We start from the raw sequence: 24,380 nt of genomic DNA on the forward strand, positions 1-24,380 counted from the left end.
CACGAGGAGGAGGAGGAGGAGAGGGAGGGACAGGAGGAAGGGGAGGGGGGAGGAGGAGGAGGGGGAGGAAGAAGAAGAAGAAGGAGAAGGAGAAGAAGAAGAAAAAGAAGGAGAAGAGGGAGAAGGAGAAGGAGAAAAGACAACGCTGCCTTTCATCTGCTGAGATGAATCTTTCAAGCTTCAAAGATGACTTTGCTGGGAAGAAGCTGGGGCAATAGGCCTTCCTCCTGACACCTGACTGGAAACGCTGTGGAGGCAGGGGGCAGGGGGCACGCTGGAGACCCTGTGCTTCCCCCAGGGCCTGACCCTGGGGCGGGGTCCGCAGGGCGGCCACACACATCTCTCGCTGTTGCACAAATGCCTCCGTCTGAGTGTCCGAGAGTGAGATGGACCGGGCGCCCCCCTCCCACCCCGTCGAGGGAACCTGGCTCCCGCCGGCTCCAGTCAGGGTCCCCGGACCCGTGACGTCCACGTGGTACCACGTGCCGCTGGTGCCTGGCCGGGAGCGCTGTCCACGTGGGGGCGCGAGGGGTCCGCCTGAAGCGGGGCTGCCCCCGTCTGCTCTGTCCGGGCCCCTCCCAGGAGATACAGGGTGAACTCAGAGGTGTTCATTAGCTGTGCGAGTGAGCCGTCCCGGGTGGTCATGTCAGAAGCTGGGTGTTGAGTCCTTTGGTCGGATCCTCTGTTCTGCTGAATTGTGATTTAAATGCTGACTTGGAGATTAACCCTGTGGCGAATCTGTTTCTCCAATTCGATTCTGCGTCCAAGGACATGAAGTGGATTGAAGAGAAGCAAGCTTTGTATCGAAGGAACCAAGAGCTCGTGGAGAAGGTATGTCTGTGGCCGTCCGGCCCTCTGGCCGCCTCCCCTGTGCTCCCGGGCGTGTGCGGCCAGTGCTGCTGGGCGGGGGTGGGGGGCGGGGGGGTCGCTCGGCAGAGCCTCCGTGGCCGCCCCCTCGCCGGGCCTGCTGGCGGCTCACTCCCGGGAGGCCGCCCCCTCCGCCTCCTGGAGACGGTGAGCCGTGCGTCTAGAGCTGCGTCTGGGCTCCTGTTTTGTCCCACGGATGGGCTCTGTGGTTGGCGAGGGCCAGGCAGGCTCTGTGGAAGAGGTGTCCTTTCAAAACCACTGGAGTCACCCCATTCAGAAGCCTTGTTGAGCCAGGACACTGTATTCCGGGAAGAGGTCCTTTGAGGGTCCCCGGGAGCTGGGCTTCAGTTTCTGTCACCACCGCGCAACTGTGAGGGCGTGTGACGTGACCAAAGCTTCCCTGGCAGTGGCTGTGGCCGTGGCCATGGGCTCTCCTGGCTGTGGCTAACAGGAGGCTCCAAAATGCTGTCGTCCCTGTCACCCTGCCCCCAGACTGGGGCTTTTTGGCTGGAAGACTTTATGTGACCGGTCGGGAAACACGGTGCACAGCTGGCCAGTGCCTGTTAGTGGCCTGAGCTCCTCCCAGGAGCTGCCTGGCTTCCCCTTGTCCCTGGACGTGAGACGTCCGTTCGTGGGCACCTCCGCCTACATCACCACCTCTCTGATCCAGCCCGTTCTTAGGGCCGGTTCAGGGAGGGACCCACAGCACTAAAGGCCGAGGACTGTACATGGTTCGTCAGATGACACCTGGACAGCTGGGGACCGTCCCCAGTGGGTAGGGCCCAGAGTGCTGTAGCAGGTGGCTCGGAACGGGGTGGGAGCCGGAGCTACATGTTCAGAGGCAGAAAGGCCATCGGGGCTTACAGTTGGCTCCCGCAGCCCCGCCATTGTCATGCCTACGTGACGGTGCCGTTGTGGCCCGTCCCTCCCAGCCACAGCCCTCGCCCTGGGCCAAGGACTTTCCATGGCATCCACCGCCCTTACCGAGAAGAGCCAGACTAGGGTGTCCTCACGAGCCTCAGGGCCACCTCCTCGACGGTGCTTCCCACAGACCAGCAGCCCCCAAACCAAGGCCGTGGGTCCCAGTTCAGTCGCCCGCCCCGCCTGAAGCCGTCAGTCCCACGCGGGGCTTTGGGTATTATGTCTTGAACAGCGAGTGACACCTACGTGCTTCCCGCTTGTATCTTAGATCAGGACAGCTGTGCTCACCTTCTCTGGTGCTCACCTGCACACGTAAACACGTGTGTGCATGGAAATGCTTGTGTGCACACATAACGTTCACGTGCACTCTAAAATCTTGTGTGCCCTTAAACATGCACGTGCACACTCACTCATGTGCATGCAAACACACGTGCACACTTAAATGTTCTTGCATACACACCCATGAGCACATTTAACCACTGTGCACACTTAAATACTCCCTCGTACACATAACACTTGCGCACACGTAAATGCTTGTGTGTGCACAAAAATACCTACGTGCTTGTGTGCACACATACATGCTCATTGTACTCCTGTACTCACTCTTCTCATATATGTTTCTGTGCACACACATTTGTATGCATACATTTAAGCACTTCTTACATACTGACACACTCACATGCATGCAATACATACACGTGCACATTTAAACACACACATGCACAATGTCCATGTGCAAACACTGTGCACACTTCAAACCTGTACTTTTCTCTGGCTACCACGGACGTGGGGTCACATTCTTGGCCTGTGGGTGCTCCCCCACGGCCTCAGCTGTGACACATGCACTGTGATAAGGCCCTGCCCCTGAATGCACGCCTCCCTTGCTGGGTGCTGAACCCCTGGAACCATCTCTCCACCCACTCCCGAGCATCCCAGCAGGGCATTCAGTTCCCCAAACTCAGTTCGGGAGATGGGCTGAGTCCCCTGCCCGCAGCGGACACCCTTCTGGAACATCCTCTCCTGTGTTCACAAGGCCGAGTGCCCCAGGATGCGTGGCACTCACCCTTGGGAGGGCATGGGCCGTGCGTGTTTCTGATTCTGTTTAAACAACCTCCTAATTAGTAAAGTTCGCTGTGGAGGGGGTCAGGCAGCGATGGCTCATGGCCTTCCATTGCTTCTGGGCCAGCCTGGGCTCTAAGGAGCACTGTCATACAGGGACATCTTACCGTCTCTTCCCTTGATGGGTCCCTTCCCTTCCCCATCTCTGCTCAGATGGCTAGGCCGAGCTCCGGGCTCTCGGGGCTCCTCGCCCCCTGATCTGGCCCTGCGTCCCCCCATCCTGATTAACCAACGGCTGGAGACTCAACCCTGTCTCACTAGGATGGACCCACATGGACTCCAGCTGGAGTGAGGGCTCTGGGCACTGGGGTGGGTCGGCTGTCCCCACAGAGAGCCAGCAGCTGTCAGGACAGCTGGGGAGTTGACCTGTGACCTCAGGCGTCTCATCTGCCTTTTATCTTACAGATCAAGCAAATGGAGACGGAAGAGGGTCGGTTAAGACACGAGGTCCAGGATGCAAGAGACCAGAACGAGCTGCTAGAGTTCCGGATCCTGGAGCTGGAGGTGTGTCTCAGGGCGGGCGCAGGCGTCAGGGCACCGGCCACCAGCCTGTGGAGCCGGGGTGGGCACAAGGGGCACAGGCCACCAGCCGTGGACGGAGGGAGGCCTGTTGGCCGGTCACTTGGCCTTCCTGACCTGAGCTTTTGTTCATGACCCCAAGAGGGAGGGCCGGAAAGGGGGCTTCTCTCTGCGTGGGGAACCATGGAGGAAACAAGGACAAAATGTACCCCGAAAGAATGAAACATGAGTGTCTGCTTCTAGACCCGTGGGGGCTGGACAATCATGGCTGTGCCTCGTTGTGCTGTGGGGGCCACACGCCTGACCACAGTGGTCAGCCCGGCCGACGTTTCCTTCTTGCTCATTTAAGCCCCTGAGTGCAGGCAGCTGGGTGCCACACGGTGACCAGGCGCCCTTTGTCTGTCCTCTGCCATGACCCTGGCCTCCTGCAGCGGAGGGAGCGGAGCAAGGCTCCCTCGGGGAAAGGGCCAGCCACGCGTGGACGGCCACATTTCTGCCTTCACCTGCCACTGTCACTGCTCCCTGTGAGGGCAGCTGGGGGCACGGTCCCCCTGTGAGGCATGAGGAAGTGATCTGGACTGGTGTTTGCCCTGCTGGCCGCCTACACACCCCTTGGGGGCCCCCTTCTCGGTCCTGGTCACCATTGGGACCTTTGGTGACAACGAGGGCATGACCCTTGCTGGTGGGAGCGACCACACTTCGTACGATACTGTGAGAAGGTGGGGGTCCCCAGGGTCTCGCTGTGGTCGGCCTGTGGAGGACCCGCTCCTTGAGGCTCCCGACAGCCCTGGAGTTCACGGCGGACGGCAGGTCGGCAGCGGGGGTGGTGACCGGGGAGCAGGGAGCTGAGCCGGATCCCCAGGGCCTGTCTGGGCCGGGAGCTCCCTTCTCCGCCAGCGTCTGTCTGCACAGGGGCCGCCTGCCGCCCTTGGGGCTTCGTTTCACAAACGTGGACCCTATTTGCGGGTCCCCAGCACAGCTCCGCGCCAGCCTCCCGCTTTCTGTCCTAGGAAAGGGAGAGGAAGTCGCCCGCCATCAACCTCCACCACACCCCGTTCGCGGAAGGGAAGAGCCCGCTCCAGGCCTACTGCGAAGCGGAAGGCGTGACGGTAAGCCCCCCACCCCCCCTCCCTGCGCCCCGTGCTGCCCACCCGGCTGGCGCTCACCCCAGCCCGTCTGTCTTTCTAGGACATCCTGGTCGCGGAGCTGATGAAGCAGCTGGACATCCTGGGGGATAACGCCGTAAGTGTATGTCGCTCTCCTGACTTGTGCATGCCTCCTCATGCGAGCCACCACCCCCATCAGCCCCCCGGGGTCAGGGGCCCCGTGAGTCCCGCCGTGAACCTGCCACAGCTGCCCTGCCCGCCCGCACCCTCCCTGCGGCCATAGCGCTTGGGGCGGCCCCTTTCTCATGTTGTCCCCGCGTCCGGCCGGGTGGTGCCTAGCAGCCAGAGACACGGAGCTCGGCGCTGTGCTCTGCTGGGTGGGGGGGGCCTCCGCCTGCACACCGTCCCCTCCGGCAGTGGTGCTTCTGGCTAGTGTTTTCTCAGTTTCTGGAATCCTCTCCATACCCCTGATACTCTGCAGCTCCTTCCTGTACCTTAGATAGCCCAGACTCTTAGGGGTTCCCATCTCCTTGGTTTTGGGAGAGGGGCAGGCACCGTTTATAATCTGCAAATCTTATTAAGGAGACAGTTTCAATTTCTACGGCAAACTCCTGGAAGAATACTAATTACTGAGTGACTGTACCCCTTCATCCCACCCTCCGTGCATCCCTCCCTCCACCCTCTACCCTGTCTGTCATCCCTCCATTTGTCCATCCATCTTTACTCCTTCCCTCCATCCTCTATCCTCCATTTATCCATCCACCCATACTCCATCCACCCACCCATCCATCCCTCCACCCATCCCTCCACCCATCCCTCCACCCACCCATCCACCCACCCATCCCTCCACCCACCCACCCACCCATCCCTCTACCCATCCCTCCATCCCTCCATCCATCCACCCATCCACCCATCCACCCACCCACCCATCCACCCACCCATCCCTCCACCCACCCATCCATCCACCCATCCATCCATCCATCCATCCACCCACCCATCCATCCACCCATCCATCCATCCACCCATCTTCTATCTGCCCTTTATCCATCATTCTGCGCTCATTGAGTCCCCTGTCCAATGAGCAGTTCAGCTGTGCTAGAAGGCAGCCTCACTCACCACCCAGAACTTTTCCTCCTCCAAGGTATACCGATAAGCATACAGTCTACGGCTAATCCTAAGACACCTTGGTTTCCCCATCCTGGTCACTGCTCTTGAGAAAGAGCAAGCCACTTAGTCAAATTAGCGCACTGCACGAAGCGGAAAGAGAAAAACTCAAAAACAAATGCATGTAAACACACCCACACATACTCAGGCACACACACCCAAACCCAGGCACTCACGCATATTCCTGGGGCTAGTTGTTCTTCCCAGCAGCTGTGACGTGTACAGGGCCCTGTGTCGACAAGAACCCTTCTGTCCTTGGCCCCCCTTCACTTGGGAAGGGAGGCTCCGCTGGCTGTATTTGGCCCTCCCCCAGACCCATCTCGGCTGTAGGTCGTTGAGGCCTCAGCTCGTGGCAAGGATGGGGTCCGGTCCCGAGTTGCCAGGCCCCATCACAGGCTCTTGGGAACCATATTGGTTAACCTTCCAATTCACAGCTGGAGAAACTGAGGCCCAAGAGGACACCCGTTCAGGGTCACAGAGCTGGTGTAGGTTCAGCCTACCTCTGTCCAGTTCAGTCCAGGGCCCCTCCCCAACCCTGTAGCTGCCTACTCAAGAGCACACCAGGAGGCAGGACAGCCATGGGGCCATCAAGTGGCCTCAGAGTATGGGGACAGAGGCTATTGGGGCCTAGCGGACACACCTTCAGATTTATGCTCGGGTGACTGTGGGGAGACCATGGCAGTTCCATGGACATCCCTTCAGGTGGTCACAGTTGAGCATATGGGCACACTTCACACGCACCTCATGACCCAAGACTGTGCCCCATGGAGCCTGAGCCCACAGATCCATTCCTGGAGCTCAGAGTGGCCTGGCACCTGAAGCAGGTGACAGGGACAGCCTGGCCCCTGCTACGGTCACGGCCAGGACATACTCGTGCTGTGGCTGCTTGGCACAGTCCACCCCCGAGAAGCTCGCAGCCTCCAGACTGGCCACGTGGGTGCCTGAACCCCAGACCTCGGCTTGCTCAAGAGTCGGGGCCCTTGGAGTTGAGCAGAGGCTGGCAGGGGCCGAGTGGATCCCCGCCCTCCCTGGTGGGCGGCGCCACTCGCCACTGCTGTACCTGGACCGTGGAGAGATGGGTCACCCCGGGAAGGCGGAGCAGATGGCACCTGGCTGAGGTTGGGGTCTGGGGACGGGGTCACCTCCTGGCCAGGCTGCTCGCCCCATGGGATGCTGCAGGCCCTTCAGCCCCCGGCATAACCATGTCCTGGGAGGATCTCCCTGAAGCCCCTTGCTCACCCTTCCCTGGTTCCTGGCTTGGGAGGAGGGCGTGCACGGGCGCCTGGCCAGCTTCCCCGAGAGCTGGGGGTGTGAGGAGCGTGTGCCCAGCCCGGCTCCGTGCCGGGTCGGGGTCACTGTGACCCAAGGACACAGCTTGCTCTGCGCCTGTGGCACCTGGTCACTGCCCCCCCCCTTTGCTGACTGCTGCTGGGGTAGAGGATGGTGAGAGACCCCTGCCCTTGGGAGGGCTTTCTGAACAGACTGACCCTGAGTCAAGGGCGTTCCAGGCTGTAGGGGGCTGTCCTCCGGCTCAGTGATCCCAGCAGCCTCTGCCCTGCTCTGGTCTCTGCTTCCTCTCCACACCACGGCTGTCCCGCACACCGGGCCCCGCAGTGGGGACGGTCCAGCTCCTGCTCTGCCCCGGTGCTGCTGCAGGTGGGAGTCAGGGTCCGAGTGAGTGAAACGCCTGTAGCCTCCGAGGACGCTCGTTGGCCCCAAAGCCAGACTCGCCCAGAAGGAGCACCCAGGTGGCCCCTTGGGAAGAGGCATGAATACGCTGAGCAGAAAAAGACAAAGAGCCAGGGAGGGGTGGACACCATTTCGTAGCCATGAGTGTCAGGTGTTCACCCCGCGTGTCCGGGCGGTGTTTTAGTAATAGTAACGTGGGCTGCACATGCGGCAGCTGGCTTTCAACAAAGACGCGGACGGGAACGGCGGGGACACGTGTGTTGCCGCTGCCTGTGTCATGCTACCCCCCCCACCCCCGCCTCTGCCTCAGCTGGCTACTTACAGTGTCCTGGTCACCAGCAATGGAGGACAGAGGGGACAGAATAGAGAAGCGCCTCGGAGTCCCCAGGGTCAGGAGTAGAGGGGTGGAAGACCCCAGGAGACCATTTCAGAAAAAGTGACCTTAGAGGTGACCCCAGTCCCCTGTGCTTCTCCATCAGTCCCACTCCTGGCACCCCTACTCACCCCACCAGGAACCCCAATTCACCCCTCCCCACCGGCTCCCCCAATCACCCCCTGCCTGCACCCCTCACAGCCCCCATTCACCCCCCTCCGGCAGCCCCTACTGGCACCCCCGTTCACCCCCACTCACCCCCCACCCAGCACCCCCATTCACCTCCCTCCTCGTACCCCCCACTGGGCACCCCCATTCCCCCCACCTGGCATCCCCATTCATCCCCCTCCTCTTACCCCCCCACCAGGCACCCCCATTCACCCCCCACCCAGCACCCCCATTCACTTCCCTCCTCGTACCCCTCACTGATCACCCCCATTCACCTCCCACTGGGCACCCCCATTCCCCCCACCTGGCACCCCCATTCATCCCCCTCCTCGTACCCCCTAACCGGGCACCCCCATTCACCTCTTACACTCACCCCCATTCACCTCCCTTCTCGTACCCCCCCCACTGGTCACTCCCATTCACCCCCCACTGGGCACCCCCATCCCCCCCACCTCGCACCCCCATTCATCCCCCTCCTTGTACCCCCCCACCGGGCACCCCCATTCACCTCCTACCTTCACCCCCATTCACCCCCCACCCAGCACCCCCATTCACCTCCCTCATTGTACCCCCTACTGGTCACTCCCATTCACCCCCCCGCTGGGTACCCCCATCCCCCCCACCTGGCACCCCCCCATTCATCCTCCTCCTCATACCCCCCACTGGGCACCCCTATTCACCCCCACCCAGCACCCCCATTCACCTCCCTCCTCATACATCCCACTGGTCACTCCCATTCACCCCCCACTGGGCACCCCCATTCCCCCCCATCTGGCACCCCCATTCATCCCCCTCCTCATACCCCCCACTGGGCACCCCTATTCACCCCCCACCCACCACCCCCATTCACCTCCCTCCTCGTACCCCCCATTGGTCACTCCCATTCACCCCCCACTGGGCACCCCATTCCCCCCACCTGGCACCCCCATTCATCCCCTTCCTCTTACCCCCCCACCAGGCACCCCCATTCACCTACCCACACTGCACCCGGCACCCCCATTTGCCCCCCCACCTCATTATTTCAGTCTGGGCACCTCTGAAAGCGCTGCCCCTGACTGCACACGTGTCTGCTTTGGGTGCAGAATCTGACCAACGAGGAGCAAGTGGTCGTCATACAAGCTAGGACAGTCCTGACCTTGGCCGAAAAGGTAACCATAGCACCCGTGTGGATGCTCTTGGGACGGGGCTGGGCCCCGCAGGCCTCTCTCTCTGTGCTCAGAGCCCAGAGAGGATGCGGTCCTTGGAGGAGGGGCTTCTGGGCTGGGGGTGGGGAGGCCGTTAACCCTGTCCACCTTGGGAGGTCTGGCAACACGCCGGTCAGCGCCCACCACACGTGCGTGCACATCACACATCCGCCAGACTTTGAGTCAAGGCCGACTCTGCCTCAGTTTCCTCCCCAAGGGCCAGGCAGTGTCGTGGGTCTGTGTACCATTTGCTTTCTGTTCACCCCACCGGGACCCTCCTCTGGGTGCTGCCCGGCCCACCTGGGCCCCCACCCCCCAGCCAGAGTCTGGCTGGCGGGCCGGCCGTCAGCACCCACTCTCTGGCAGGGAGGGGAGAGGGAGTCCCGGCAAGTCGGGCTCCAGGGGGCATGGGACTGGGGGAGAACGTCCTCCGGCTGAGCTCTCGGGTGTATCTTCCCGCCGAACCCCTGCTAACGACCCGACCCTCCCCTCCCCTCCCCTCCCTGGAGAAGTGGGGCACAGACTTCCTGGAGGCGAAGTGGGGGTGTCTGGACGCTGGGCACGCGGAGCGCACAGTGCCAACCCGACCCCCGCTCCTAGGCCGCCTGTGGAGCCTGGGGGGAGGTGGGATGGCTTTGGTGCCCGTGTGGCCACCGGAAAGGTCACCGTCACCTGCTCTTTCGGTTTGTGTCCAGTGGCTCCAGCAGATCGAAGAGACGGAGTCAGCCCTGCACCGAAAAATGGTTGACCTGGAGAGCGAGAAGGTTGGTGGGCGTCTTGCCTCGTGTCCGCAGCACGATACCGCCAGGTGGGTGCCCGAGGCCGAGACACGGGTCCTCTTGTGTTTCAGGAGCTGTTCAGTAAGCAGAAGGGTTACCTTGATGAGGAGCTGGATTACAGGAAGCAGTCCTTGGACCAGGCTCACAGGGTAAGGACCATTTGGCGGGGCAGGTGCAGATTTGGGAGAAACGGGGGGAGTTGCTCACACGTCGGGTGCCTGGGTCCAGGGTGACCACCGTGGGGTCACTCTCTGCACGTCTCCCTGTCAGTGAGGTCCGAGATGCCCTACTGCCCCGTCAGCACTTTGCCCTGTGAAGGCAGAACTCAAATGGATATTTAAAATGAGTTGAAAAAGTAGGATTCATGAGAAGTAACGCTGCTACAAGTTAACTGAACACAGCTGCATGCGAGGAACCTCGTTCTCTGGGGATTCCGGCTTGTGTGCCCCCGCTCCGAGTGTGCGTGTGCCCCCGCTCTGAGAAGTGTGCGTGTGCCCCCGCTCCGAGAAGTGTGCGTGTGCCCCTGCTGCGAGAAGTGTGCGTGTGCCCCTGCTGCGAGAAGTGTGCGTGTGCCCCTGCTGCGAGAAGTGTGCGTGTGCCCCCGCTGCGAGAAGTGTACGTGTGCCGCCGCTCCAGGAAGTGTGCGTGTGCCCCCGCTGCGAGAAGTGTGCGTGTGCCCCCGCTGCGAGAAGTGTGCGTGTGCCCCCGCTGCGAGAAGTGTGCGTGTGCCCCCGCTGCGAGAAGTGTGCGTGTGCCCCCGCTGCGAGAAGTGTGCGTGTGCCCCCGCTCCGAGAAGTGTGCGCGTGCCCCCGCTGCGAGAAGTGTGCGCGCGCCCCCGCTGCGAGAAGTGTGCGCGCGCCCCCCGCTGCGAGAAGTGTGCGCGCGCCCCCCGCTCCGCGAAGTGTGCGTGTGCCCCCCGCTGCGAGAAGTGTGCGTGTGCCCCTGCTGCGAGAAGTGTACGTGTGCCGCCGCTCCAGGAAGTGTGCGTGTGCCCCCGCTGCGAGAAGTGTGCGTGTGCCCCCACTCCAGGAAGTGTGCGTGTGCCCCCGCTCCGAGAAGTGTGCGTGTGCCCCCACTCCAGGAAGTGTGCGTGTGCCCCCGCTCCGAGAAGTGTGCGTGTGCCCCCACTCCAGGAAGTGTGCGTGTGCCCCCGCTCCGAGAAGTGTGCGTGTGCCCCCGCTGCGAGAAGTGTGTGTGTGCCCCTGCTGCGAGAAGTTTGCGTGTGCCCCCGCTGCGAGAAGTTTGCGTGTGCCCCCGCTGCGAGAAGTGTGCGTGTGCCCCCGCTGCGAGAAGTGTGCGTGTGCCCCCGCTCCGAGAAGTGTGCGTGTGCCCCCGCTCCGAGAAGTGTGCGTGTGCCCCCGCTGCGAGAAGTGTGCGCGCGCCCCCGCTGCGAGAAGTGTGCGCGCGCCCCCCGCTGCGAGAAGTGTGCGCGCGCCCCCGCTCCGCGAAGTGTGCGTGTGCCCCCGCTGCGAGAAGTGTGCGTGTGCCCCTGCTGCGAGAAGTGTACGTGTGCCGCCGCTCCAGGAAGTGTGCGTGTGCCCCCGCTGCGAGAAGTGTGCGTGTGCCCCCACTCCAGGAAGTGTGCGTGTGCCCCCGCTCCGAGAAGTGTGCGTGTGCCCCCACTCCAGGAAGTGTGCGTGTGCCCCCGCTCCGAGAAGTGTGCGTGTGCCCCCACTCCAGGAAGTGTGCGTGTGCCCCCGCTCCGAGAAGTGTGCGTGTGCCCCCGCTCCGAGAAGTGTGCGTGTGCCCCCGCTGCGAGAAGTGTGTGTGTGCCCCTGCTGCGAGAAGTTTGCGTGTGCCCCCGCTGCGAGAAGTGTGCGTGTGCCCCCGCTGCGAGAAGTGTGCGTGTGCCCCCGCTGCGAGAAGTGTGCGTGTGCCCCCGCTCCGAGAAGTGTGCGTGTGCCCCCGCTGCGAGAAGTGTGCGCGCGCCCCCGCTGCGAGAAGTGTGCGCGCGCCCCCGCTGCGAGAAGTGTGCGCGCGCCCCCGCTCCGCGAAGTGTGCGTGTGCCCCCGCTGCGAGAAGTGTGCGTGTGCCCCTGCTGCGAGAAGTGTACGTGTGCCGCCGCTCCAGGAAGTGTGCGTGTGCCCCCGCTGCGAGAAGTGTGCGTGTGCCCCCACTCCAGGAAGTGTGCGTGTGCCCCCGCTCCGAGAAGTGTGCGTGTGCCCCCACTCCAGGAAGTGTGCGTGTGCCCCCGCTCCGAGAAGTGTGCGTGTGCCCCCACTCCAGGAAGTGTGCGTGTGCCCCCGCTCCGAGAAGTGTGCGTGTGCCCCCGCTCCGAGAAGTGTGCGTGTGCCCCCGCTGCGAGAAGTGTGTGTGTGCCCCTGCTGCGAGAAGTTTGCGTGTGCCCCCGCTGCGAGAAGTTTGCGTGTGCCCCCGCTGCGAGAAGTGTGCGTGTGCCCCCGCTGCGAGAAGTGTGCGTGTGCCCCCGCTCCGAGAAGTGTGCGTGTGCCCCCGCTCCGAGAAGTGTGCGTGTGCCCCCGCTGCGAGAAGTGTGCGCGCGCCCCCGCTGCGAGAAGTGTGCGCGCGCCCCCGCTGCGAGAAGTGTGCGCGCGCCCCCGCTCCGCGAAGTGTGCGTGTGCCCCCGCTGCGAGAAGTGTGCGTGTGCCCCTGCTGCGAGAAGTGTACGTGTGCCGCCGCTCCAGGAAGTGTGCGTGTGCCCCCGCTGCGAGAAGTGTGCGTGTGCCCCCACTCCAGGAAGTGTGCGTGTGCCCCCGCTCCGAGAAGTGTGCGTGTGCCCCCACTCCAGGAAGTGTGCGTGTGCCCCCGCTCCGAGAAGTGTGCGTGTGCCCCCACTCCAGGAAGTGTGCGTGTGCCCCCGCTCCGAGAAGTGTGCGTGTGCCCCCGCTCCGAGAAGTGTGCGTGTGCCCCCGCTGCGAGAAGTGTGTGTGTGCCCCTGCTGCGAGAAGTGTGCGTGTGCCCCCGCTCCGAGAAGTGTGCGTGTGCCCCCGCTGCGAGAAGTGTGCGCGCGCCCCCGCTGCGAGAAGTGTGCGCGCGCCCCCCGCTGCGAGAAGTGTGCGCGCGCCCCCGCTGCGAGAAGTGTGCGCGCGCCCCCCGCTCCGCGAAGTGTGCGTGTGCCCCCGCTGCGAGAAGTGTGCGTGTGCCCCTGCTGCGAGAAGTGTACGTGTGCCGCCGCTCCAGGAAGTGTGCGTGTGCCCCCGCTGCGAGAAGTGTGCGTGTGCCCCCACTCCAGGAAGTGTGCGTGTGCCCCCGCTCCGAGAAGTGTGCGTGTGCCCCCACTCCAGGAAGTGTGCGTGTGCCCCCGCTCCGAGAAGTGTGCGTGTGCCCCCACTCCAGGAAGTGTGCGTGTGCCCCCGCTCCGAGAAGTGTGCGTGTGCCCCCGCTCCGAGAAGTGTGCGTGTGCCCCCGCTCCGAGAAGTGTGCGTGTGCCCCCGCTGCGAGAAGTGTGTGTGTGCCCCTGCTGCGAGAAGTTTGCGTGTGCCCCCGCTGCGAGAAGTTTGCGTGTGCCCCCGCTGCGAGAAGTTTGCGTGTGCCCCCGCTGCGAGAAGTGTGCGTGTGCCCCCGCTGCGAGAAGTGTGCGTGTGCCCCCGCTCCGAGAAGTGTGCGTGTGCCCCCGCTCCGAGAAGTGTGCGCGTGCCCCCGCTGCGAGAAGTGTGCGCGCGCCCCCGCTGCGAGAAGTGTGCGCGCGCCCCCGCTGCGAGAAGTGTGCGCGCGCCCCCCGCTCCGCGAAGTGTGCGTGTGCCCCCGCTGCGAGAAGTGTGCGTGTGCCCCTGCTGCGAGAAGTGTACGTGTGCCGCCGCTCCAGGAAGTGTGCGTGTGCCCCCGCTGCGAGAAGTGTGCGTGTGCCCCCACTCCAGGAAGTGTGCGTGTGCCCCCGCTCCGAGAAGTGTGCGTGTGCCCCCACTCCAGGAAGTGTGCGTGTGCCCCCGCTCCGAGAAGTGTGCGTGTGCCCCCACTCCAGGAAGTGTGCGTGTGCCCCCGCTCCGAGAAGTGTGCGTGTGCCCCCGCTCCGAGAAGTGTGCGTGTGCCCCCGCTGCGAGAAGTGTGTGTGTGCCCCCGCTGCGAGAAGTTTGCGTGTGCCCCCGCTGCGAGAAGTGTGCGTGTGCCCCCGCTGCGAGAAGTGTGCGTGTGCCCCCGCTGCGAGAAGTGTGCGTGTGCCCCCGCTCCGAGAAGTGTGCGTGTGCCCCCGCTCCGAGAAGTGTGCGCGTGCCCCCGCTGCGAGAAGTGTGCGCGCGCCCCCGCTGCGAGAAGTGTGCGCGCGCCCCCCGCTGCGAGAAGTGTGCGCGCGCCCCCGCTCCGCGAAGTGTGCGTTTCCCTGCCTTTGCGCGTCGGCTGGCCCCGTGGAAGCAGGCGTCCCTCTCGTGCGCCTGGAGGGTGTCCGCTTTGTGGCACCGAGACCGGGGAGTGCCTGCACACGCCGCTCGGTCACCGGGACTCCGTCCTCGCTGACCCGGGTTTGAGAACCGGGATTCTCATGTGAGCCTCAGGCTGCCTTTGTCCCAAGAGGGTGAATCCGAATCAGGGACGGTCTGGATGCTCCTCAGAGGCGCGCTGCGGGGCGTCCCGGAGGTGGGAGGCTCCTCGGGCGCGAGCGTGTCCTTGGTGGCGTCTGTTACCCACCCCTCAGGTCAGTGTCCCCTTCAGCAGCGCTTCCAGACTGCGTGTGCCTTTCTCTCCCCTGGACCGGCCGTCCCTAAGGCCAGCGCACGTCATGGCCCCTGTTCAGGGAGAGCTGCCCCCGGTGGCCCGGGAGAGGTGGCCCGAGCGTTGCCGAGGGGCCCGGAAGCGACCCTGCCGCTAGCGGACGCCTGAGGCCAGAGGCGTCCGTGCGGTAAACGGGGGCATTAGTTCCCGCCCCCTGGATTGTGAGGACAGCGAGGTAATTGTGTGCGGAGCGGGCATCGCCCAGCTTGGAATCTGGCAGCGTGATGTTTCTGTTCACCCATCAGGGTCCCTCGAGGCAGGGCAGAGGCTCTGCTGGGTGCCGATGGCGTTGACAGTGGCCCGCTCACCAGACAGTCGCTGCGGGAGCAGCCGCGGAGGAGGTGGCAGAGGGAGGTGGCCTCAGAGAGCCGAGCTGGCGCTGATGGGCCGTCCCAGAAATATGTGCCAGGGTCCACGTTTCCAGTCCATGGTGCCGGGTGGGAAGCATGCTCACGGTATATGGGGGGCAGCCGGACAGCTCTGAGCCCCCCGCCGCCGATGCTCCCTGTGCTCTGGTCCTGCATCCCAGACAGTGCAGGGAGGGGACAGCTCAGCCCCAGGCCCCGGGCGTTCCTCAGGATACAGCTCAGGAATAGGAATTGATTATATGTGACATCAGTGCAGAGAAGCTAGGTCGGTGAACGTGATGTCGGAGAGTGGGCTGCATATCGCACACACACACACACACACACACGCACCTGCACCTCAGAGGGTCGGGGAGCAGGGTGGCCTCTTCAGCCGCAGGGCTGTGTGATGTGATTGGGGCTGGGGGGCCGTCCCCGGGGGAAGACCACTGGGGGGACACCCCTCCCCCGTGATGCCCCCTTCCTCCAGTTCCCATAGGAAGGACACACGTTTGCTGTCTCTTGTTTTCTTCACCTGCCATTCACGCCTGCACTTCCTGCTGGACGGTTAGTTTTATCTGCCATTCACGAAGCCCTGTTATGGAGGGCGGCACAGACCGGTGCCGGCGTGCCCTGTGGGTACCTGCCCGGGGTTTACACCCTCCCTGCTCTGTCTGTGGACACAGGGCCACGGCTGGGGTTTCGAAAGGGTAAAGACGGTCCGTGCCGTGTGATGACCGCCCTGGGGAAGCTGCAAGGACCAGGGTGTTCCTGCGGGAGGCTTGGGAGAGGCCGAGGGCCCAGGGGCGGTTTCCAGGTGGCCCATGGCTCAGGCTCACATAGGGACCGAAAGTCCCCACACATCTCTTGCCACCAGCTTTGTGTCAGGCCATTGTGATGCCAATTCTTAGCCCCACACTCAGCTGCATTTATTTCTTCTTTAAGTGCTTGTGCTTATCTTAGCCGCCTAAGCTCTTTTGCTCTAAGAAGTGGTGGTTGGGGCGCCTGGGTGGCGCAGTTGGTTAAGCATCCGACTTCAGCCAGGTCACGATCTCGCGGTCCGTGAGTTTGAGCCCCGCGTCAGGCTCTGGGCTAATGGCTCGGAGCCTGGAGCCTGTTTCCGATTCTGTGTCTCCCTCTCTCTCTGCCCCTCCCCCGTTCATGCTCTGTCTCTCTCTCTGTCCAAAAATAAATAAACATTCAAAAAAAAAAAAAAAAAAGAAGTGGTGGTTGATGGGGACTGTTGAGCTGCTTGTGACAGCTGGGGAGAGTTTGTTCTGTGGCTGTCAAAAGCAATAAAATGTGAGGTCCAAAGGTTTTATTTATTTATTTTTTTTCATTTCCTAAAACGTCCAGTAAGCCGAAAGGACTTTTCAAAATCATTTTGCCTGGAGAAATAGAACCCTTCATTCATGAAGATGTTATGGCTTTGATAGGAAGAGGGGTTTCTGTAGTTGAAGAACTTGGTTTTTTCAAAGATTGTACCAGGAGAGTTTCCCGAGGAAAGAGCTTTGAGAGTACTCCAACCAAATTGGTAAATCCTTAGGAATTTATAACAAGGTACGCATTTTGGCTGCTGAGTTACAGCAAAGAGATCATGTTGCATTGGTTCGTGGTTTCTGGGCATTGCATTGGACTTCTGGGAGGCGGCAGAGGGGTGAGCCCCACACCCCACGCGGCTCTCTCCTCGTCTTGTGTCCCCGCCCCCCCTCCCTGGCCCACTCTGCCTGGGCCCCAGCCCGGCTCTCTCAGCCCTGGCCTGGGCGTCCGGGGCCTGGCTCTTCGCGGCCTGTCAGCCTCTCTGCTTTTCTTGGGTGCTCTCACGGGAGGGGAGCCTATGGGATTATGGGTCCTTCCCCTGAAGTCTGCGGTGAGCGCTGTGGCCCCTAACTGGGACTAGCACATGTTTGGGGACCGTGGTCACGGAGGGGTAGGGTGGCTTACGTGCTTGGGGACCAGGGGCCTGAGGGGCTCTCTATTTGAGCCCTCACAGGCAGGGTGAAGACTAGACTCTGGAGCAAGCCCCCTGCAGGGTCCGGGCCCCAGCTGTCCCCATGGGACCCTGTGCAAGTTGTGTGTCCCCACTTGTCTCACGACCTGGGGCTACTAAGGGCTGCAGCCTCGTGGAAGGCGTGGGCACCGGATGGCTCTGCAGAGGTGGCATCTTCAGCTAGGTCCAGTAGTATGTACTGGGCACCACGGGTGCAGGCATTTTGGGGACTTATCGTCTTGAGACTGGAGGTGATGCAGCCGGGAGGTGGGGACCGCGGCACACAGGGCCTTGAGGCTGAGTGGCGGTGAGGCCTTGTCTGAGGCAGTAGGGAGCAGCTGAGAGAAAGGGGTATTCTCGCAGGGCTCAGGGGGCCAGAGTCTGAGAGCCCGGTGTCCCAGGGCCATGCTCCCTCCGAGGCTCCAGGGGAGGGTCCTTCCTGCCTCCTCCAGCTGCTGGGGGCTTCAGCGGTTCCCCCAGCCTCTGCCTCTGTCTTCACGTGGCTTCTCCCCCATGTCTTCTGTGACTGCCTCCAACTCCCTTCTCCTCACAAGGACACAATCCATTGGATGCCCGCCCCACCCCCCCAATCCAGCATGACCTCATCCTAACTTGATTACAGCTGCCGAGACCCTATTTCCAAATGAGGCCACACTCACGGGGTTTGGGGATCAGGACTTGAACGTATCTTCTTGGGGACGCGACAGACCCACCACAGGTGTCATTGAGGACCACAGAGTGGCCAGGCCTCAGAGAGAAGCTGGAAGTCAGGGACTTACTGTCAATTTTGTCCTTGTATCAGACAAACCCCTGTGAGCACTGCCCCTCTTCCTTCATTGGGGCTCATAAGCCCAGGGTTTGATGAAGGCCATGAGCGAAGGAAGAGGTCTTCCCTCTGTCATGCTTTCCCCGACTCCCCAGGGGCTGTCATCCTACTCTGGTCTCAAATGTCTGCTGACCTGTGTTCCCTGATGTTAGCATGACATAAGAATTCTGCCACTGAAGTCTCAGTGCACGTGTGAGCAGTAATTTAGAGGTGAATGCCCCTGGACGAATTACTCCTGGATTGTGTTTCCACTCTACAGAAGGTCATTGAAGCCAGTCCAGGGGAAATAGTCCCCTCCGTGGGTGCTCTGGGGACGTTGTAACGCCGGGGGTCACGGGATTCCCTGGCCCCCATCAGGCCCAGGCAGCCCTTTGAGAAGAAGGCAAGACTAATGCCTGCCCTTCCGCCACCAGCACATCCTGGAGCTGGAAGCCATGCTATACGACGCCTTGCAGCAGGAGGCCGGGGCCAAAGTGGCCGAGATTCTGTCACAGGAGGAGCGTGAGAAGCTCAAGGTGGCCGTGGAGCAGTGGAAGCGTCAGGTCATGAGCGAGCTGCGCGAGCGTGATGCCCAGATCCTGCGGGAGCGCATGGAGTTGCTGCAGCTGGCACAGCAGGTGCGCCTGCAGGTGGGGGTGGGGTGCCCGAAGAAGGGGGCTGCGCGCTTCATTCCCGAAGTCCCATGGCCACGCCCTCCCGCGGCGTGTTCTCCAATAGCCTCATCTCCAACGGCCACGCCCTCCGCTGTGTGCTGTCCAATTGCCACAACTCCAGCAGCCACGCCCCCCAGGGCCACACCCTCACCCCAGTGGCCACATCACCAATGGCCGCGCCCTCCCATGGCCATACCCCCTACAGTGTGTCTTCCAATAGCCACCTCTCCAACGGCCACGCCCTCCACGGTGTGCTGTCCAATAGCCAAGTCTCCAACGGCCACGCCCTCCCGTGGCCACACCCCCCACCCCAATGGCCACATCTCCAAAGGCCATGCCCTCCCATGGCCGGGCACTTCACCGGGTGCTATCCAATAGCCACATCTCCAACGGCCACGCCCTCCCATGGCCACCCCCACCCCCCACCCCAATGGCCACATCGCCAACGGCCCCGCCCTCCCACTGTAGGCCCTTGTGCCAGACTCCCTGTCCTGTCTGATCAGCCACCTGGGCTGTACCATCTGCTCCTGTGGGTAGCACATCCCTCTCTCTTGGGACCCCTGACTGTGAGGTCTCTACAATGATTCCTCCTTCGATGGTCAGGACCTGGTGAAGTTGTCTTCTGGGGAGCAGCAGCTCGTGTGTTGGGGGAAGCCCCTGGCTTCTAGCCTCGGGCACTTTGGGACCTCAAGCCAGTCCGTAGGTCCATTTCTAACAGAAGGTGCAGGGCCCTGGCACTCTGGGCAGCCTTGGTGTTACGGACGTGCCTCTGCTCCCCTGTGTGCGCCCTTGGGGCCTGGAAGGGGGCTTTACGGGTGGGTTCTGTGTTCAAAGGCTCAACCTGTGAAGTCAGATAAATTAGTAAACCACGGTTTCCTGCGAATGTTGGTGGGTGACGTCTGACCAGAGGATCGTCAGCTACCAGAACAGTCTCTGCCAGATTCAGGGTGGTCAGTGTGGCCATTACCTGTGGACCCCTCTTGCCCATCCGACAGGCTGTAGCCAGAGTTAGGCTGCTTGCAGGGTCCAGACACGGCATCCGGTTCTAGAGTGGACACGCAAATTTGCATGCAGTCGGCCTGGTATACCACAGCGAAGACTGGGGCTTCGAGTACCGTGTCACCTTGTCGAGGAGACTCCTCCCTGGGACTGGCTTTGTGGCCTTGGCGTTGTTGTAGGGGCATCTGGGAAGGGCGTGAATCGATTCCTTGGGCTTCTAGCGTTATGGTTTACGATCTGAAATCGTAGGGGGCGGGAAGACGTCACTCTTGTTGGAGCAGAGCCACCGACTAAGAATGGCTGTGTCCAAAAGGGAAACCGAGGGGAGCAAGGCTACTCCTCTGCTCAGACACGGCCTCCAGCATTCCACGGACACAGGACAGACAGGCTCCTGGCCCCTCACAGTAAATGAGTGCAAACCTCGAAAGGGTTTTTTCCAAGTACCTGGTTTCCCAAATACATGCTGTGGTTACTGAAGATTTTCCCCTTCTTAACATTGCAGAGGATTAAAGAGTTAGAAGAGAGAATAGAAGGTCAGAAGAGGCAGATCAAGGAACTGGAGGAAAAGGTAAGACAGATGCACGTTCGGGGGCTTGTTCTGTTCACTGGGAACACAGACGGCTGACACGTGTCGTTAGTGTGCGCTCTGGGGGCTGAGGCGCGGTTGGACAGAAAGAGGCTCCAGGGCAGAGCTGGGAGCCCTGGCTCTGGGAACGCCCCCTCTGCAGTGACCCAGCCATGCCACCTGGGAGGGGCCGTGTTGCTCACGGACTCCGTGTCCCCAGCCGTAGCCGTGGGAGCTGAGCCAGCGACCTAGGGTCCTTGTGGTGCTGGTGGCTGTGTGGAGTACGTGATGCCTCCACGTTTCCCAAGCGGTTGGTCTAAAACTCAGGTTCCTGCAGGACTAGATATTCTCTTGGAAGCAGGCCATCCGTCCAGTCCCAGTCTCTCGTTTCCGGTCCTTCGTGTCCTTGTTTCCAGGCTTAGGAACCTGAGGTCCCGGTGTGCAGTTGGTTTGGGGCCACGCAGCTTGGGGCCCCAGGGCGGACGGTCTGGCTCTTTTCCTGGACCCCCAGCCCTGCCAGGCGTGGGGTCACAGGCACTGTGTCCACTCTTGGTGACAGCCTGACTTGGCGGTCCCCAAATCAAGGTGTCTGGAGCGTGCCTGGAGAGAGCCCTGCCTCTTCCCGTGGCATCGCTTACTTTGGCGTAGTTCTTTTCCTGTGATTTAGGGATGTGTTAGCATCTCCGGGGTCACACTGACGTTTGGTTCTTGCAGTCGGTCCCGCCTGTGGGGTAGGTCTCCGTAAAATGGCCAGCTCCCCACTGAGCGCTCAGTGAGGTGGCCGGTGGGTCCACCTCCCTGCCTTGTCCTTTCCGGGAAAGCAGGAGGTTGGCGCTCACACGGGAGCCCTACGGGCTGCACATCCTCAGCCTTTGCCAGAGGAGGAGCCCGCAGAGGCCCCGTGACCGAGGGAGGGTGTGGCCCCTCCCAGTGGCAGCCCACCCCCCCGGCCCCCCCCCCCACCTCAGTGACAATGCCTGCCCTTTCCCTGGACACTTTACCGCCATCTGCCCAGTGGTCGTCACGGTAACTAACGTGCGACCCTGCCGTGCCGGTGCCCCTGGACCGTGCAGGGTGGATGGCAGAGAGGTGCCCTGCAAACAGGGTTTGCTGCCACGTGGACGCTGACACTTGGGGAAGCTTCCAGCAGACCCCGGGGGCGCAGGGGCGCTGTGCTCGGGGCTCCAGCCTCACGGCGCGTGCAGCCTCTCCTCCAGAATAAACGTCGGTCTTCCCTTGCGTCTTAACGTGGGAGCGTTTGTCTGCATTAACTACTTGGGTGTTAAACACTGGGTGTGAATTCCTCTCGTGCGGTTCCAGAGGCTCTGGACCCTCCGCCAGACCTTCTCTTGTGTCTGCATTGGCTGTCCACCCACCCCCGCCCCAGTGAGGCCCCAGTGTGACATCGGTCCGGGTGGCTGGCCCTTTACCGTTACAGTGGGACTGCGACCAGAGTCTTATCGGGGCGCCGGGTTTGCCTGGCCCTTGGAGGGGCTCCACAGGACCCCCTCCTCGTGGTCAGCCAGCGAGGGGCCCACCGTCGGCCCCACGGAGGAGGAAGAGCCGGGGGGGGGTGGGTGAAGGCGCTCGTGTGGGGCGCGTGGGGACACACTGTCCCTGTGGACCCAGGACGTCCTCACGGCCCCTCCCAGCGCCAGCCGCGCACGCAGGACAGCAGCGGGGTCTGCTCCTGTGCCCGGCGGACGGCGCGTCTTGTTCTGTGATCTCTGTGATCGCCGTCCTTTCTCGCCAGATGCCTACAAACTCTTTTTCTCTCTCTTCCCCTCCGTCTCTGCCCTCCCCCGTTCCTTTTCAGTTTCTATTTTTGTTCTTATTTTTCTCCTTAGCTTTCATTCTGTGGTCATAGCTCGCCTGGGCCCCCTGACGTGGTGAGTATGGCATCGGCTGGTCGTGGTGTGCGAGGGTCCCGCCTGCTCCCCGGGGGCCAGCAGGGCCCGGCCCTCCAGCTGCCTCCAAGGGTCGTTTCGCAGCCACCCGGCCGCCTTGAGAGCCCGGGCTGGGATTCAGGCTCTGGCGACGTCAGAGGGCTCGAGGGCACTGCCTGTCCTGAGCAGGAGGGAGAGTGAGGACCCCTCCTGGAGGGCCTCTCCCAGGAGGGGCCGCGTGCACGGCACCCCAGGTGGGCTCCTGCTCCCCGCTTGTGGCGTTGGCAGGAAGCAGTGCTGGGGAGCACGGTTGTCTCGTGTTTCTTGTCCTTTTCCCGTGGTACGGAGCACGAGATTGGGTCACACTGGACACTCGGCCACAAGTGCCCGGGATTCCGTGACACGAGGGTCTCATCCACGGACGCGAACGCGGTCGTGCTCAGCTGTGGTGTCGTTACCGTGGCGTTAGACCAGGCCCACGTACAAGGCCTGCCCGCTGCTTCCTTCGACACAGAGGAGGACCGGAGGCAGCGCTGGCCTCGCCGACCCGCTCGGCCATCCCTGCCCTTCTGAGGGCGTCCCCAGAGGCTCCCCCTGGGGCAGCCGCATCCTGTCCCCGTCCCCCATCCCGCCAGCCCCTTCCGTCCAGAGGAGTCTCCCTGACGTGTGTCCTGCCCTTTCCTTGCAGCCCCCGGAGGAGCCAGACCCCTTTCCTCCAGCTGGACCAGAGAGCAGCCGGTGCCCGGGCCACCAGACAAGACGCCCTGTCTCGTCCCCGAAGACCCGCGAGGATCCGGTCTCTGCGGACCCCGGCCCGTCGAGGAAGAGGGAGAAAGGGGCGCTCTGAGCACCTCTGCGTGGGCAGCTGTCCACTCTGTGAGCCAGAATTAGAACCAGTTCTTTGACTGGGGCTCCTCTGGAGGAGGCCTGGTCTTGGCTGCTGGACCCTGGGGTCTCTCCTCGGGGCGCAGCCTCCCTGTCCCGGTGACAGGGATGCACGAGTTCCCTGCTGAGCAGGTGCAGAGAGCTGCTTCTGTGCAGAAGCGTCCGGCGCCCCGCGCTCCCACCTCACGGCCCCTTAATCGTGCGACGTGCGTCTCAGATGAACGGACACAGGCACCCCACCACGTGACACAATGAAGCCCGCGGCCAAGAGGCGACCTTCATTCGGGGAGGCCCCAGACGGGTCCCGTGCCATCTCGGGTGGCCTAGGGGGACTCGCTTGCCGGGGTCCTGAGCACCTACTGGCTGACGCACCCCTGCCTGTCACCCGCGGGAACAGCCGTGGCTGCCGCATGCACCGTGCCACGAACCCCCGGCCTCCTAGGCCTCCCTGAGCCTCGCAGAGGAGCGCGGTGGGACCGACCAGAGGGAGACTGAGGAGTGTGGTAGTGGGAGGTGGGACAAGAGAGGGCCCAGACCCACTGCAAAGGGGCCTGGCTTTCCTGGAACGCAGAACCCCGGACACTGCGGCCCTGGGCGCCCGGTGCCACCCCAGCCCGGAGGCCCCGGGCCGAGCGGGGCCGAAGCTGCGGTGCAGACCTCCGGCCTTCTCCCTCGAGGGCAGTGCCCACCGAGGGCAGCCACGCACCCGTGGTCCCGCAGATACGAGGAGGGAACCCGAAGCGCAGGTGGTGAGGAGGTAAGCGCAGCCATTCGTCCGTGGGAGGCGGTGTTCCCTGTTGCCCGTCCCTCACCGTTTGGGGCCCTCGCGGGCACTGCCGTACCTCCTCTGCTTGATCCCGTGTGGTCCCGGCGGAGATGTGGGTTCGGTTTGCTGGGGCCTGCCCTGCTGTGGGAGCCCTGGGCGTCTGCCCCGGCCAGTGGAGACGGGGAGGGGTCTCTCCACCACCCCTGGACCACAGGGTGCTCCCTGGGGACGTCCCTGTGTGGGCGCCTCAGCGTCCCTCAATGTGGTGACCCCTGGGGGCTTCCTCGCCCAGACCCAGGACACTCCCCCCATGCATCCAAGTGTGTGCCACGGGGACATCCCTGAGTTCCAGGGTGGCCTCCTGTCCCGCCAGTGAAGGGCTGTCCAAATGTGCCCCGGCCCCCACGGGTCTACCGGCCAGCCCTGGCCACCCCCACCTTCCTGCTGCCAGACGCTTCGGTAAAGGAAAGCTTCCTACTCCACCCTGCAGAGCAGTCCCCCCCCCACCCCCCCTTCCTGAGCCCCAGCCCCCAAGGCTCCCCTTCCCTTCAGGCAGAGTCATGCACTTGGCTGAGCTCAGGGGTCAGGAACTCACCCCTCACCTCCTCTCTCTGCCCAGCCCCCGCACCCTGCAGGCTAGAAGGCTGGTCCTCAGGGGGATCAGGCCCAGGCAGGGTGCTGCACGGCTGAGCTCTCAGCCCCCAGGGGAGTTTCCTAAGTGAGGCCACTTCCGTGAGGCCTGCTGAGCTGCTGGTGGAGGCTGGTGGGCCACACCCAGGGCTGCTCGGTGAGCCCTCTCCCCATCGAGGCTCCTGCTCCTCAGGCGGTGGGGCTGCAGGGGGTTCCCCAGGATGTGCACTGCTGTGTAGGGAAGGGAGCAGAAGCGGAGGCAGAGGCCGGGGCTGTGGGAGGGGG

General features: G+C 62.9%; 1 protein-coding gene across 1 annotated transcript in view; it reads left to right on the plus strand.

Annotated features, from left to right (window-relative positions):
- JAKMIP3 (Janus kinase and microtubule interacting protein 3) overlaps positions 1-24,380 on the plus strand; it is a 119,357-nt gene that overhangs the window by 80,308 nt on the left and 14,669 nt on the right. Inside the window, 12 exon segments of the mRNA XM_047073636.1 lie at positions 769-831; positions 3,313-3,411; positions 4,437-4,535; positions 4,615-4,668; positions 9,009-9,074; positions 9,806-9,874; positions 9,961-10,038; positions 18,125-18,328; positions 19,866-19,931; positions 21,776-21,817; positions 22,503-22,619; positions 22,621-23,456. Coding sequence (XP_046929592.1) covers positions 769-831; positions 3,313-3,411; positions 4,437-4,535; positions 4,615-4,668; positions 9,009-9,074; positions 9,806-9,874; positions 9,961-10,038; positions 18,125-18,328; positions 19,866-19,931; positions 21,776-21,817; positions 22,503-22,619; positions 22,621-22,719 — 1,056 coding nt within the window. The 3' untranslated portion in view covers positions 22,720-23,456.

This window comes from Lynx rufus, unplaced genomic scaffold, assembly GCF_022079265.1.
Source record: "Lynx rufus isolate CCGP_SWC_20201006 ecotype Redwood Valley unplaced genomic scaffold, mLynRuf1.p SCAF_11, whole genome shotgun sequence".
Taxonomy (NCBI): Eukaryota; Metazoa; Chordata; class Mammalia; order Carnivora; family Felidae; genus Lynx; species Lynx rufus.